Here is a 15,787-nt window from a genome sequence, read left to right as displayed (position 1 = left end):
CTGTGACTCAGTCCTGCGGTGCCTATCTGCCTTGTGTCAGGCGTGGGGCTGTCTGGGGGAAGCAGAGTGCGCACATACCCGAACTGTGATGCAAGCTTTGAAACCGCATCAAGTGCGCTCGTAGCATCAAATGTGCCGGATCGCGCTGCCTTTCCAGTAACAGCCAGAGCTCTCCTGGCTCAGAGCGGGAAAGTAGTCATGCAGCCTGAAAAGGGGAGAGAGGCCAAATTGCACATTCATTTGGATAATTAAGTAAACTGTAAATATGAGAAGTCTGTCTCCTACTCAAACTCCATTGTTTTTTCCTAAAAGTCTATATTTAGATTTGGCAGCCAGATTTATCACAATAATTGGTGCATTGTTTAAACAAGGTCACTGATGTGTGTGCGTGTTTATCTCTGCTTAACTGGACTGCTTATTTGAAGTAGAAATACCTCCAGAAACATTAAGCAGGGCTCTTGAAGACTTGTGTACTCCTGAGGCACATGGTCTTTATTAGAAAATAGATGCAATTATTCACGTTTGGTTTTGCCGCCTGAAGTCCCGATGGATTTGTACATAAAACTGTGGAGATTTGATTACATCCTGATTTTATGTCTCACTGGTATATGAGTGTTTCATATGTGTAAAAACCTTTTTATAAGGCATATGTTATTATAAGTTACTAAGTGAAGCCATACGAGTGCCATCCTCTCTATTGGAATTGGAATACACGTTCGTTAATTTAGTCTAGCTTCGGTGGTTGCTTATGTATTTATAAAACTCAGCATGGCTTTGTGTTTTATATTTAGAGCAAATACTTTTGGCTTGTTGGCAGGTTGGTTTGAGCCTTCGAGATACAATTTCAAAGTTGGAATTTATTGTTCACAGTAGTTCTGCGCTGCTCGTAGAGGATGAAGCACGGTTTGCTAACAATGCTAGGGTGGTCAAGGTAAAAATAGCAAGTAACAGCTCGTTTTCCCTTTTACTGATGAAGTGAGTACACACGAAGGCCTTGAGGAGGAATGTTTTAATCTGGTGACTTTTTTGACAGTACTTGCACATCGAGAGAGGGTGGGACAAAGGTATCTTTGCTGAAACTGCTGCCTCCCATGGCCTTGATCCCAGCTGGGTATTGACAGGTCATTTCACAGGGCTGGCAGTAATTTCTTTTGTGGACAATTAGTGGCTTCTTTCTGAAAGCTAGTTTCTTTGCTGGTGTGATTGGTGTGATAGTAGCACCCTAAAGAGTCTTGTACAAAACTATCCGAGAGTTTCAATAAAACTCATTTAAGAAATACCAACTGGAGTGGATTTTGCTCTTGCATGCAGCGAGAGGGTTTTTTTGTTCTTTTTATTTCCTCCTAGTCCTGTTAAACCTTTTGGTTAAAATTTCCATTTTTGCAATGGAAATAATTGAGAATATTCTTTTAAAGAGCTTGGTGGACAGTGGCTGCTGGAAGTGCCGCTTGCTCAGACTTACAAATGGAAGTTTGCATACTCAGTTTGGAAAGGATCGACCTCAGAAACAGGCAGCTTTGTCATCTGGTAAGCCAGCATTCACACCTAATGAAACAACAACAAAGCCGTTTTGGAACTTGAAAGGGAAGAAGTCTCTGGTACAGTAATAACGAATGAGAAGACACCAAAGAAATAAAATGCTTGTGTCGTGGGCATGGCTTGCTGCTGCGTGCCCTTGTTCGAGGACTGGGCTGTGGCCCCCTGCCCAGCGGGCCTCAGAAGGACAGCATTAACGGCTGGGATGCAGCCATTCCTGCTTTGGGCAAAGCCTTTTTCACAATGTCCAGTTCTCTTTTTTTGTCCTGTAGCGAGAAGGTGTGTGCATGTGTCCCTGAATAGTCTCTGAAAGAGAAATTCTCTTCCTTCCCTCCTTCGTCTCTCTTCAAAGGTTGAAATTATTCTGTATCTTTCTCTTTTTGGGAGAGCCTCTTATGTACCACATTACCATCAGACACATTTTAATAGTAACTTTTAAGGGTTTTCATTTAAATTTTCAGTTTGGGCTCGGTGTGAGGATGTGCAGGCCCATCTCTCGGACGTCACACAGCGTTATCGCAAGAGGTGTCCTGTACTGAATGATCTTTAATTGTTCTTTAAATGACAAACACAGACTTAGATTTGTTCAGAGAGGGTGTGCTCCTTTCTTTCCCCGTCTTGTGCTGTTTTGGTGCCCACAGGTCACCTTGCTTCATCTTTTGGCTGTGTACGCTGTTGCCCGTTGTGAAAGCTCCTCCAGCCCTGGCGCCAGGCTCGCAGCTGGCTCGGGGCTGCCTGGCAGAAGGGACGTCTTCACTTCAGCACTTCATCACTGTCCCTGTCTTCTGGCTTTTGCACTGATTCAAGGCTGTTCCTGACAGACAACCTGTGGAGAAAGATCTCTTCTGGTTGGAAGGTCATTTAAATGTAATACTTGCACTTTTTCCGGCCCTCCTTCTCTTTTTCCTTCTCTCTTCATTGTTTATTTTACTTCTTTCTTTGTGTGGTATGTTACATTACATTACTGGTACAACAAGTGGAATTTTACATAAACCCTCTTCATGAGCTGGTATTAAATGGTTTAATTCCAAACTTTTGCCCTCTTGATTTCATCATTCCTTGCTGTAATCCATTTCTCTCTTTAGGTGAAGGTTTAATATTAAATTCCCACGCATCACTGATTTATTGTCTGTTGTTGCACTTTAATTTGCTAGTATTAATACAATGTTCTGGAGGGGCTGTGAGGTGGGTGCTAGGCTAATTGTCATGCACCTCAAGGAATTTCCCTGCATAAATTCAGAGCCTAACGTAATTCTGGATTTGTAAATTCTTTGTCCTGTTGGTTCTATGCTCAGCTCCCAGTGCCCGACTCTGTGGCTAACGCTTTAACGTGGTCATGTATGCAGGTTCTCAAACCATTGCTGTTTGTAGTCCAGGCTAGCAGGCAGAAACACCACTGGATATCAAGGCTGTCGTGCAGACTGGATGTAGAGCTAACCAGCAACTCAAGTGTGTCTTGGGTGATTTGAAAAATTAAGCTTCTGTGGTCATGTTCCTTTGGTTCATGCACGGATTCCATAGGTGTCAAACATCTTGGGTGTTAAATGCTGCAGAAGAGGATGTTACAGTTTGTGTGAGATAGTTGTTCTCTTTCTTGTTACTGACTGGACTTTTTTTGGCCATGGAAACCACCAAGTCTGCCAATTGGCATTTTCTAGCAGTAAACCAGACTCCAGAACGGGTAAGTGCTTGGCGCAGGGCATTGGGAAAACATCTCTGCTGATGTCCTGGTGCTGCCTGTCTTTCCACCCGAGCTACCACGAAGTCATGCTGCTTAACACCAGTGTGGGGTAGGAGCCATGACAGGAGACCGAGTATTTCTGTTAAAGATTTAGTGTTTGTATGGTAAATGCAAGCATTATAATTATGGATGTTGCTGAAATTTGTTCCATATTTATACTATAATAGCACACTGATATACAAGGATTTTGGAGAGTGTTGTGGATTAGTTGGTGGTTATCTTTTGCAGCTAGTTGGCTTTGCTGCAGGATTTCTGATATGTGAGAAGCTGCATTTTAAAATATATTTACGTTATTAACAAAGTATTAACAATATTTGTTAATAAATCAATAAAATTATTACAAAGCTAGTATTGCGTGAAGGAGTTGCTGAACTAAAGATAGTTTATTCACTGTCGTAGGGAGGAGTAGGACAAAATAAGACCAACAGAGTTAGAGCAGTTAATTTTTAAAAAAAAAATGCACAGAATAAAATTACAAACCCAATTCCTAATATCCTTGATGGAGACTAGAGTTGGTAGGTCTTATTTTTGCACCAGTCTGCACTGAGGATGTGCTCATTTACAGTTACATAAAAATAAAGGCTAGAAAGCTTGACTATATACACCTGCTATTTATGCATCGTTAACAAGTTCATTTTTGAGATGTTAATCCATTAAGATGCCTATGTACTATGACTGTTTTTCCTCTCTTATTAGCTGCAGCTGCTTTGCGTGCAGGGATCACATCTAGTAATAAAACTGTGTTCTGCTGGTAAAACCCTGCTTGAAGATTTCTGGAATAATGCTTGGGTTTGGGGCTTTTTACCCTCTCTCCGCAAAAATCCAGAACATTTCAACTGGAAAAGGAGTGGGGAGATGGAAAGGTAATTTTACTTGCTGAAAACCAGCATCATTAAAAACCTAAATCAGCATCTTGCGTGTGATGTTTCAGATGGTACCAAGCCCAACCTGTAATCACAAGGAAATGGATGTCCGAGTGTGAGGATAAGCACTTTCTTTTTTGTATAGTTGAAGGACAGTCTTGCAGAAGTTGTCAGTAGGGTAGGCCAGTGCACTTATCTCTCTTCAGGGGCTGTAGCTGGTGGCTCTGGAGGGTTTCTCCCCTCGCTTCAGCCCCCGGGATGTGCTGGTGAAGGTGGTGATCAGCCCATGGGGCTGCAGCTGGTGGATCTGGAGTGTTCCCCTTGGCTTCAGCTCCCGGGACGTGCTGGTGAAGCGGTCGTCAGCCCATGGAGCTGCATCTGGTGGCCCATGGCTCTGGAGAGTTTCCTTGTGGTTTCAGCCCCCGGGATGTGCCGGTAAAGCGATGGTCAGCCCGCAGAGGAGCCAGCCCTGCAAGAGCATCTCTGTCACAGGGCAGGGCTGAGGGCTTGCCCACTTTACAGAAACCTGGACACTGCTTCAAATTTCTGAGGCAAGTGCCGACACGCAGTAAAAAGAGATGTTTGTAGTGTTACGACTTTCTGTGCTGCAAAGGGGTTGCCAGAGTGTTTACCTTCAGGTTATACATTGGTTTATTTGCACCAGTGCATGTTGCTGAGAGACTTGGCCGGCTTGGGGTGGCGTTGCTGGCAGCTGTGTGTGGGCTCGCTTAGACGCTGCGTGCGCTTGGCTGGCTTCTAAATGTACAGTTTTATGGCCCTTGAAACTTGGCATGAGCTGTGTTTTGTCGGCAACAACAACAACAAAAGATTGCTAGCGAAATTAAAATCTGGCATCACAGTTCTACAGGTTTATTCACGATGTATTGAAATGGGATTTTCTTGCTAACTTTTCCTGGCATCCATCCAAAACTCAGCATCTCATAAATTTGTATTATCTCTCTCTGCTCTGCTTGGTTGATGGGGCTGCAGCAGTTTCTCAGGCAGATCACAGGAACAGCATAGACAAATGAAGCCGGGAGACTTCCAAGTGGGGAGTTTGTATCAGTAGAGAAATTGTAGGAGAAGAATTAAGAGGGCAGGAATCTGGAAGAGTTTTTCAGTACCTGCCTTCAGAGACTAGACCACCACAAGTGCAGACCAGAGTCAGTCTGCATCGCTGCAGCTCTGGCCGTAGTGAGAGGTAGAGGGTTTGGAAACGCAGGGCAGTGACGGTACAACAGTTGCAGCGTGCCTTGGCATGGGAATTTCACATCATGAAAATGAGGTGCTCGCTGGCATTTAAATGTGCTGGTATCGCTGCGTTGCTTGTTCATAGAAGCATTTTGTTCTCAGCATACCTCGTTGATTTATCTGGGACAGGTGAGCTTCCCCTGTGGTCACTGGTACGCATTGCCAGCTCCAAGCTTGTCAGATAAACACGTGGCAGCTTGGCTCTCAGGAGCTCTGGGCTCAGTAAGTTAACTGTGTTCCAACCATGCTGATTCCAAACTCCAGCCAGCCTTGCTCTTCCAGTCACTCTGATCCCAAATGCAACAGTTTTTCAGGTGCTGTTTCATTTGTCCTCCGCATAACTTCACGCGCTAAATGTTAAGCGGTCAAGTCAGGTGCAGTGGTCTGCGCTGAGCCGAGGAGAAGTGATATCCACCTGCAGGAAACGTTGCAGGGGGAAACAGATGCATCTCGGTGATAGGAGATGGGAAGGGGATGTTAGGTCATTAATTACTTAGCCTTGCATAAACAAAACTTAGTATTTTGAGAAGTCTCTAATTTAAAGGGAAGGAAAAATCTTTCATCTTCTGTCCTATTTAGCTACGTGCCGAGTTGTGTCAATTGGAAGACTTTCGTGATGATTTTTGCTTTATGTACTGATTGCTGCTCCAGGAACTGTTCCAGTGCAGTGAGCATTGGACTGGTTTTGAAGGGGAAGAGAGCTAAGGGGAGCTAGACTGCAAAATTGAGGATCCCAGCCTGGCTGCATCCCTGCTGGCTTGGCTGGGGAGGATGAAGGGTGTGATTTGTTTTGCTTTTGTATGTGTTAAAGGACTCATTTGATGGCTAGTAGTTGGGGGCTTAATCTGGGAGCTTCTCAGAAGTGATGTCATCTTAACCTGCTGTCTTTATGATTTAAAGAGAGGACTTGGTTGAAAACCCAAGGGTGGTGAATAAACGTGCAGGGTTTGTTGTAGGGTTTGCTGGTTGTGTGGGGTTTGGATTGTTGGGTGTCTTGAACTCTCTTCTCTTTTCCCCCCTCCCTCTTCACGTCTCGGCAAATGTTTTAATAAATGAGAAGCTGGGAAGTTTGTGCTTGGTCCAAAACTAATTTAAAATGGAGTAGCTCAGTCATGGGATGTTTCAGTTCATCTTTTTCTCGATATAAGCTATACTAAAGATGAACTAGAATTTTACACATTGTAGTGCCTTTACTCAAGCACTAGAAGCCTTCAGAGAGCAAGCGAGTGAGCATTAAACATTAACTTTTATAATCAGAGACAGGTTCTCCCTCCAGGTGTTTGACAGTGATGCTTTTGGGGGGGGGGTGTTGTGTTGTTTGTTTTAATTGGCTGGCAGTATTTATTAAACAACAGATACTCTGCAGAATTTCTGAAGTGTCATGCAGCAGAGCTGGGTGGTATTTTTGGAAAGCCGAATGGTGGAGAGCAGACGGCCCACGCAGGAGGCCGTTACCAAAGAATTGTCTTCATATGCTCGGTGAAAATGTAATGCTGCTCGTGTACATTTTCTGTGAAATGTTGTTATAAAGTTAAGAAAGATTGTTTTCCCAATACAATCCTGAAGCTGAAATACAGTTATATTCCAACATAGCAAATCTACATTTTGTGCATAAATTACTGAAATATCTAGGAGTAGTGAAATACATGCTGTTAAACATGTCAAATCGGGTGATTAAATGACTGGATTGTTAGGAAGAAAATAGTAATTTTCTGAAAGAGCTAAATGAATTATTTGGCACAATGAACTGCAAACATTACCAAAAAAAAACTACTTCTGAGGTTTTTGATAGCTGAGGATCACGTTTTTATGCAGTACATATTAAAAACAGGAGGTATAAGTGAAAATATTGCAGATTTTCTCAAGTTAATTGACAAGCTCCTTTCTTCCACTGCAATTATTTTACCTGCTGACAGCTGAGTGGGTAGCTCTGCGTGGTTAGCGATCTCACATAACCAATATGTTAGCAGTCACTGCTGGTAAGTTGATTTTTTTTTTTACGATAGTGAGACCACGTAAATACTTCCTAAGATAAACTGCTGCTCTGAAAGGACTTGGGTTTTCACATGAGTGACTGGACTGCGGATCAAGGAGCAGGTTCTGCTATGTGAGTGAGTTACTTGCATGTTATATATACACACCAAATGCTGGAGCCAAGTGAGACCAGTTTTAAATCAGTGGTGTTGGATTAGTACAGACGAAGGCTTTGTTCGGGCATCATCTTCACTACTTACGATGTGTGTTGATAGAGGGGATTGAATCAGTATAAGGGAGAGTCCAGTTTGACTCAAAGCCCAGGCTAAAATTTTTGAGCTAGCAATTTAAAAGAATTGTCTTATTTGTAGACTAAGCAAACTGGTGTATCAGTGATTTTGTGTCGATAAACACGCAAGCCTTGTGTGCCGTTTGTAGAAGCACTTTGAGAAAGACCATTTTTACCCTCTGTAGAGTACGCTGGAATCACAGCTAAGTGGAGGCAGCTGGATAACTGTTTTCTTTGATCACAAAGTGCGTTCGGCTGAGCAGTGGTAACATGAAATCAGAAGTGAAATCCCAAGTCAAAAGTAAAGACCCTTCTTAACATTACTCAAACTTAAACTAAACTGTGACTTTGATGTTCCTGGGCTTCATGTTGAGTGCTTACTGAGGCCTGTCTCTGTGTTGTTAGTTCTGTACAGAAGTGAGGTCCAACCCCTGGGCGCACCAATAAAAATATTTTTAAGTAGAAGTTAACCCATAACTGGTTTTGCACGTTGCTTCATGCTGTAACTTGAGACACAGTTAATCTTTCTGTGTGTTCCCCTGCTGAAATGGGTGGTCTGTGGAAGTTGATTGATGTGACGCAAGCTGTGTTGGGAAGGAGATGAACTGATCTTTCCATACAGTCAGGTGTCCACAGGATGGTGGTGAAAATGAGAACTGGGATGAAAGGAGTCCTGGTGATCATTTCTGTCCTCATGCTAAGACCAGCGTCTCGCCTAAAGGTTCATTCTGTCCAAAGTGCTGTTTTGCTAAATCCCTGCTTCAGAATAACGTTGACGCAGCTGGTGTCATATTATCTGAGTTGAGTCATTCTTGTTGGCCATACCGAGTCCTCTGATATGGCAGAAAAGTGCTTTCAAAACACTGTTTCAAAACATGGTTTGTACGAGTGCTGAGCTTGGTCGTTATGTTTTAACAGGAGTTAGAAAGCAAGCTAGAAATCTTCAGCAAGCAAATCCCGGGTGGACTTCAGCTCCTGCACTGTCGGTCTCTGTCTTCTGTCCTCTCCTGCCCTTCTGTGTTCCCAAACCAAAAGTAGATGTAGATGTGCTAGCGGAAACTTGTGCAAGCGAGGCTTGCAGAGCTGACCAGAAACCTACCTCACATTCTCAGTTTTCTCTGCTAATTATGGCTTGTGCCATTAGAGTGAGCCACATCGTTGTCTGTCGTATTTATTTATACTTACTTCTGAAGTTCCATAAAGCCTGTTTTACCAGACTGACTAATTCAAAGCATTTGTTCAAATCACTAATGCCACATGAGTAGTAAAAGGCTCAACAAGGCAAACAAGGACCCGTTACTGGAAGGGCTGGGTGATCTAGTAACAGCAGACCCAGCTGAAGGGTCTTCAATGCTGTGTTTGCCTCAGCCTTCAGAAACAAGGACCCTCAGGCATCTCTGCTTGCTGAAAGGGTTCAAGAAGGGCAAAACCCACCAGCAGTGGATGAGGGTCAAGTCAGCAATTACTTATAAGAACTAAACCCATGCAAGTCTGTAACATGACTGCATCATAAGGGTGATCAGGAACCCCTGAGATCAAGAAACAAAAGACAAGAGCCAGCTAACTTTTTCCTGGCAAATTTTGCGATTTTCACGATGGGAGTACTTGCATGTGTGCACGTATTCACTGCTCCTCGTGCCTCCTTCAGGAGATAGTTGCTCCGGATGGAAATTGTAGCAGAGTTCTTGTTTAGGTACATTTTTGTCATTGAAGACGTGTGCTCCTGAGCAGCATGACTTCCTACAAAGCACGAGAGTCAGCGTCAGTATTTTTGATGCAGAATTTGCACTGCAGTGCCTGAGCTGTTCTTGCGTCTGAGTTTGGTGGTTGTAACTTCTGAACATGGCAACTTCAGAAAGTCAATTCTGTTACTTCTAATTAAAGAGTGTAACTTGCTACTGAGTAAGGAGATTATTTTTCAGCGTGGTGGAGGTCTTTGAGTAGCTCCATCACTGTTCTAGGGAGCAGCGATACCCTTTTCCGTGTATGCACATAAGTAAGGCAGGTTTTGCATCTGCAACTGTGAGGAATGTACTTTGGCTGACAAATGCAGCCTAGCTTAAAGGCGAGATCCCATAGTGGGTCTGTTAAGCTTTGTTGGTCTGCCAGACCAGATTATCATTTTATTTAACCAGAGAAGTAGTTTTCATTGTCACTGGATTGCCAAGGGTCTGTCAGCGTTTCCATTATAAACCCCCTATTTTCAGGGATTTGAGTAGACTTGAGATTTAAGTGTTCTGGTCTAAAACTTGGCAAGCAGGATCTGAGTTCACCAGCGGATATTTTCTTTATGAGATTTTAAAATAGTCAGCTGTTTCTTAAATTGTAGAGAAGGCGAGGGTTTTTTTTTCCTCTTGATTAAACAGATAGGGCTATTTTTTCCATCCTACTTATTCCAACTAGATCTATAAAACTACAACCCATTCTGTTTTTTTTAAAAAGAAGAAGCAGGGGGAACACAAAAGAAAAGCGAGACTCTGCCTGCTGTCTTGTTCTGTTTGCCACAGCATCACGCCTCAGAACCTTCCCTTTGCTTTGGTCTGTGTTTGGTGAAGTCCCACCCACCCTCTCTGTCCCTTTTCTCCTCCCCTTTACTTATTTCATTGCAGTGTATTTACACTCTCACTACATTAAATTGCAGTGTTTCTTCTCCTTACTGCATTCTTCCCCTTTGCCTTCCTCTCTGGAGCTTCCAGCACTCGCTTTTGATGTATCTGCCTTTTTTACCTCTCTCTAAAAGGCAACTCTGAGGGGTTCTTAAGTGATACGATGTACCTGTGGTAAATATAAACTCTAGGAATTGTCTTTATGTTGTATGTTACTCTGTTTATTTGATGTATTTTACTACTTAACTGAAGAACATAATGTGCGTGACTCTCAGTTGGGTATTGTGATTTTTTTAACACTTTTCTGAGACTTTGCTGGGACTCGAGTGAAGTACTTTCGCATTCTTTTGTGTTTTCAACCAAATCTTTAATGTAGACTGAAAAAAGTGAAGTGTGATTGGCGCAGAACACCACTGTGGGTTTTCATGGCTGGGCTCTCTTAGTCATTTCCTGAAAGCTTGGTGCAGAGATGTGACAGCGCAGGAAGCGGCAGCAAGCTTAGCAGGGCTGCATGTGCCGTTAGAAGTCGGCTTGCCAGAGGTGAGGGCACGTCCGTCTTGCTGAGATGTAGAAATACCTGGCTCTGGGATTGATGCTCAAGCTCTTCTGGAGGAGCCTCTGCTGTCTTGCAGTTCACAGCAGTGGACAAAGTGACTGCAGCATTAAAATGGTGAGTGAGGGACTACAGCTATATGATTCTTAAGTGACAAGGAATGCAAGTTAAGAGCTGAAATTCAAGGGCTGGAAAATGAGTGCTTTCAAAAAGCACTATAGTCTCTCTCCCAGGACCTTCAGAAGATCGTTGTCGGAACAAGATGCTGGCACTGCTGCCTTGAAGGACTATCATTGGTACCACCAAATGAAAAGCAAGAAGATGGATAAACAAATGAGTTCTGACACAGAGAAACCTCTCGGAGCATACAGGTGGCAGACGCATCCTTGGCTTCCTTGGAGGATAAGCAAAGGAGAGCACTTGTTCAGCCTGAGAGGGGAGGGCAATGAGCCAGGCCTGGCCAAAAGTTCTACAAGCGTGGATGCTACCAGTGCTGATGATCTCCGTGAAGACCCCACAGAGGCGCTTTTGCAAGCAAGGACTAGACCGTTCCAGGTTCCCTTCAAGCGATCTCTGTCTGAACCCGTGCCACACATTGGAAACAGGAATGCAAAGCCATTTCTGCAAGCCGTGCGTTTGGTGGACTCTGAGCAGCAGGGCTACTTCATCCGTGGCATTTTCTCCTCTCTCTCAAGTGGCTTTTCAAAGATAATGAGTCGAAAAGGGGAGCCTGACAGTGAGTCAGTAGATGAAGGGAAGACAGAAGATAGTCAAATCAGTTTGAGTACAGGTAATGAACTAATTTTTGTTCTCTTCTACTTCTGTTTGTGTAACAGGTGATTGTCATGAGACGTTCTTTGGGGCATATGATAGTTGTTTAAATTGGTTTTTAACTTAATTTTATTAACACGACATTGGCAACTCTGATATTCTGTCTGAAAACATGCAACTGAAAAAGGGCCTTTCCTGATTAGGAAGTGGTGTGAGCGGTTTTGGCCTGTGCTTAAAAACTTGGAGGTCCCTCTGAAACAAGCATCTTCTGGTGGAAGCAGTAGGATTTTTCTCTCAGATGTACCCCGGGCATGTGGTACATGCAGTCCTGCAAGCACGGTAGCCTCTGCAGCATTATGGTGCCCTGATTGAGATATCAAGCCTGCTGCTGTAAGCGAAGTACTAGGGGGAGAGAGAGAAATAAAGCTGTCTTTTTAAGCAGTGTTCAAGACAGTGGAACGGATCTAGTTCCTCATACCAGATTCACAGTGTTGTAATCAAATGGCTAAATTGATGTCTGCTCTCGGGTAGATGCCAAGGACAGCCGTGTTGCAAAGGTTTAGCCAGCTGGGATTGAGGTCAGCAAGATGCCAGTCTGAGATTTCATTTAAATCTGCCCTGCTGAGAACAACACGCATAAAGTAGAGGGGGTGGGGTTTTAAAAAAAAATGGAAAAGGGGCAAAATTTTCTTTCTGTTCCCGTGGTCTTTCCTGTAACTTCTTGGTGGGCTGCCCAGCCTGAACCAAGTAACTGATCCTTTCAAAAACACAAAGAAAAAAATAATTAAAAACCCCCAAAACTTTCCTTCTCCCCCCAATCTCGAGACTCCAGAGTCCTCCAGATTATTGTATTAAAAGCCTGATAACATCTGGATCCAGTTCAGACTGCTGGACAAGTCATCAGTATTCAAAAAATACACAGCTTAGTAGCAGTAGTGAAAGAAGAATGTACTCTATCTACAGGAATATTCTGTATTTTAGTCACAGTGGAATGTCCCTTACAGGTTTATGTTTGTGACTGGAAGCACATTGCTCTAAAACAAAAACAAATGGCCAAAAAGAAGAAATAACTAAGAACTGTATGTGTTCAGACCTAGTTACATACAGTCACTGATTTGGGTTTCTCGGAGACCTTTCTCGGTTGGAATTTGGATGGATGATGCTTGTTAAATAACATGAAATATGGGGGGGGGGGGGGGAAGAAGTCATAGAATTACTTTTTAAAATTTTTTCTTCCCCCTTGCTCTCTGTTGAAGACTTGTTAAGGGGTTGGTTGGTTGTTTTTCTCTACGCATTCACATCAGAAACAAAGATTTCTACTGCAGGCTCCCACTGTTGTGGAGAGCTCCTGGGAGACTGAATTACTGTTGCAGGCTGCTTGGGACAGTTTTTCTCTTTGATCTCTTCTGCCCGCCAATATACATTGGCAAGCTATACTGGGAAGGCATTTTATGTGATATAAGCATTTTGGGTCAAAATCTCGCAGTATGTGAGAGGCAGAACATGCTGTAGTTCCTTTTTTTCCTCTCTTCTGGTGCACTTTGATGCCAAATGGTTCTCTCATAATTTGTAAGTATTGTCACTCAACTAGGTTACTGGGATGCTTTGCTTTGAATAGCATGAAAAGTAAACAGAGGAAAAGGATTATTTGTGAGAAGCCACCACTTGTAAATGCTTCATGTCAGTTACGGAACAATGACAGAGGCTTTTGGCTCTTTGGGGTCGGACAAACCTCTGTCTGAGCCTGCCAGAACTGGTTTTGCAGAGAGTCACAGTTCAGGAACTGAGAGAAGAACAACGGGATGCTAGATTAAAAGTCGAACTCTCTCGAGGGAGGAGCTCGTAGGTGGGCAGGTGTTTGGGGGAACAAGGCTGATGCAGTCACCCACAAAATCGCCTGAAACAGCCAGGTCCTGCTCGGGCTGCTGTTGCGGGACCACGGAGCTTTTGGTGGGATGGACACCTCCGTGGAATTCCTTTTCAGCCTTTGCCTGCTCAAAGGTTCATCCTCTGTTCTGCAAGCAGACAGCAGTTTAGGTTTAAGAGAAGTAGTTCACCCTGCAAAACATGCTGCTGTGTGGCATATCTAGACACAGGACAGCTAGTTGCTTGCCACTGGTTTTATTTTTCCTTAAAGAAGAGCTGCTTTTGCTAGAGTTAGCTGGAGCTGATGGGTGGTAGGGTCTCCTGCCCCACACAGTACTGTAGACCTGATGAAACCGGGGCACAGCTTGTGAGCTCCTGGGGTTTTAGATTGTGGGTCTGAGGGAAGTAACTTGGAGACAAAAGGGGTGAGAGAAATATACCTAGTCTGTCATATTCTTCAACCACAGTCTAGATGCTCAGAAGTGATGAAATCTTCTGTTCTCCTTCCAAATACCACCTGAGTTTAGCTGGGGGGGGAGGGTGTCACCGAATTGTCCACTGGCAGTTTTGGTGCTTGGGCAGGCAGAAGGTATCTTCCCATGCCTACAGTCCAGTCCTGTCTACTGTTCAAGGAAAAATCCAAGAATGTGTTCTGTTTTCCTCTCCAGGAGAGGCAGAATTTGGGAATCCTCAGGCAACTGAAGGCCGTGGTAAAAGTGCTCAGGCACTTTGTTAGCCGAGAGATGGTGTGAGACATGGGGTTTCTCCAGTGTGCAGACAGTTTAACTTCGAAGAGCTTGATCGAAAGTCTCCCAAGAAACATCTGTTTGGACAGAAATGCCTGTCACTGTGACCCAAACCCAAGAGGAGCTTTTCTGTGTTGGGAAATACACAGTGGGAGAGGCGTGCTGTGGAGTTCAACCAAGTGAACCTGGAGACATGGTTTCTGTCTCGCTTCTGTCCAAGGAGCCAAGCCCCTTACTTCCACAAGCTCATGTCATTAAAAGTATTTCTACTTTCCTCTGAAATACTTGCAGATTATCAACTTTGTAAAAGATTCTCTTTCTTCCAACGCTTGCCTGGCCTCTGGTGTTTTGCTTCATCTCTGCACCAGAACTGGAGAGGCTGGGTCGCCTGCGTGGGTTTGGGTGGCGATTGGCGGAGTTTGCTACTGATTTTTGTAAGCTGAGGGAAGAGCAGTTCACTTCTGCAGGACATAGTTGCCTCCCAAAAGAGGATCGGTTGGTTTTTTGGCAACTTGAAGAGGGAAGTGGGATTTTTAAAAAAAATAATAATTAAAAAAAAAATCTGGTTAAATATTTTCCAGCTGGCCTCAGAGTCTAGGAAGCATGTTCAGACACTGCTTCATCGGTTCTTGGCTGTAGAACTCCCTCCTGGATGGACTCACTCGTCCTCTTTGGTGATGGAAGGATGCTGGACTGGGGAGAAGTGCCTCTTTCGGCCCTGGGCAGGGCTTTGGCGAGGTGCGGCGACTCCCCAGCGTGTGGCACGCGTTCTGCGGCACGGGCTGTAGGAGGAAGAGGACGGACAGGGTGGCCGGTTGGTGGGAAGAGTGGAGCCCTTTCCTGGTGTGCTGTGTGGGTCTTCGCCGGAGAAGCCTGCGCCAGGTTTGGCTGTGAATGAAGGGCTTTTGGTGCACATGTGCTGACATCGAACCACTTCTGAAGCTAGGCGCTTGGAACCAGTGTTCAAATTAGCATATGCAAAGCATGGAGGTAAAAGGATATGCACTTAGTCTTATTATTTATTAACTTCAGAAATGTAAGAACATTTTAATTTCTAATGAATGTGTCAACTTGAGGAAGGAGAAGTGTCATTCTGATCAACTTGTTGGTTGCGAACACACCATGATTTCGGTAGAAACAAGATAAGGAAGGAGCAATGCAGACAAAGCCTTGGATCCAAGGGGTGTGGGTGAGCTGCTGCACCTTTTTTTATTATTTCTGTGTATTACCAGTGACCTGTTAACACTGTTGAGAATGGGTTTGCGAGAGAGTTCTCAGATAACATTTAATTCGCTGTTCTTGCTTATCTGGATCTCAGGACAGTGCGAGTTTAATTGTGGATTGATGACAAAATAATTCTTCAGTAGAACCAATTACCTGTATCTTCCCTTGGTATCTCTGGTTTGGTTTGGGGGAGGGAGAGGGTGAACACTGATTTCTTTTATTCAGTGTGCATTTAGCTTTCACGGTCACTCTTGTGTTCCAATTTTTATCAATTCAGAATTATTTTCTTCTTTCTTCACCGGGATGAAGATATGTTTCTTCAGTCCTTTAACTTTGATTTTATGCTTTAATTCATTTTATAGAGTTT

General features: G+C 43.9%; 1 protein-coding gene across 12 annotated transcripts in view; it reads left to right on the top strand.

Annotated features, from left to right (window-relative positions):
- The window catches only part of RASAL2 (RAS protein activator like 2), a 193,412-nt gene that overhangs the window by 47,560 nt on the left and 130,065 nt on the right, over positions 1-15,787 (top strand). For 7 of the 12 annotated variants that reach the window (XM_075422578.1, XM_075422573.1, XM_075422574.1 and 4 more), the window contains exon 1: positions 11,009-11,603. The exons of the other annotated variants lie outside the window; for them this stretch is intronic. In XM_075422578.1, the coding sequence (XP_075278693.1) occupies positions 11,009-11,603 (595 nt within the window). Of the gene's footprint in view, positions 1-11,008; positions 11,604-15,787 lie in introns of those variants that run through there. 12 annotated transcript variants of the gene reach the window in all.

This window comes from Opisthocomus hoazin, chromosome 6 (assembly GCF_030867145.1).
Source record: "Opisthocomus hoazin isolate bOpiHoa1 chromosome 6, bOpiHoa1.hap1, whole genome shotgun sequence".
In the NCBI taxonomy this organism is placed as follows: domain Eukaryota; kingdom Metazoa; phylum Chordata; class Aves; order Opisthocomiformes; family Opisthocomidae; genus Opisthocomus; species Opisthocomus hoazin.
This window is presented reverse-complemented; position numbering and strand designations above follow the sequence as displayed.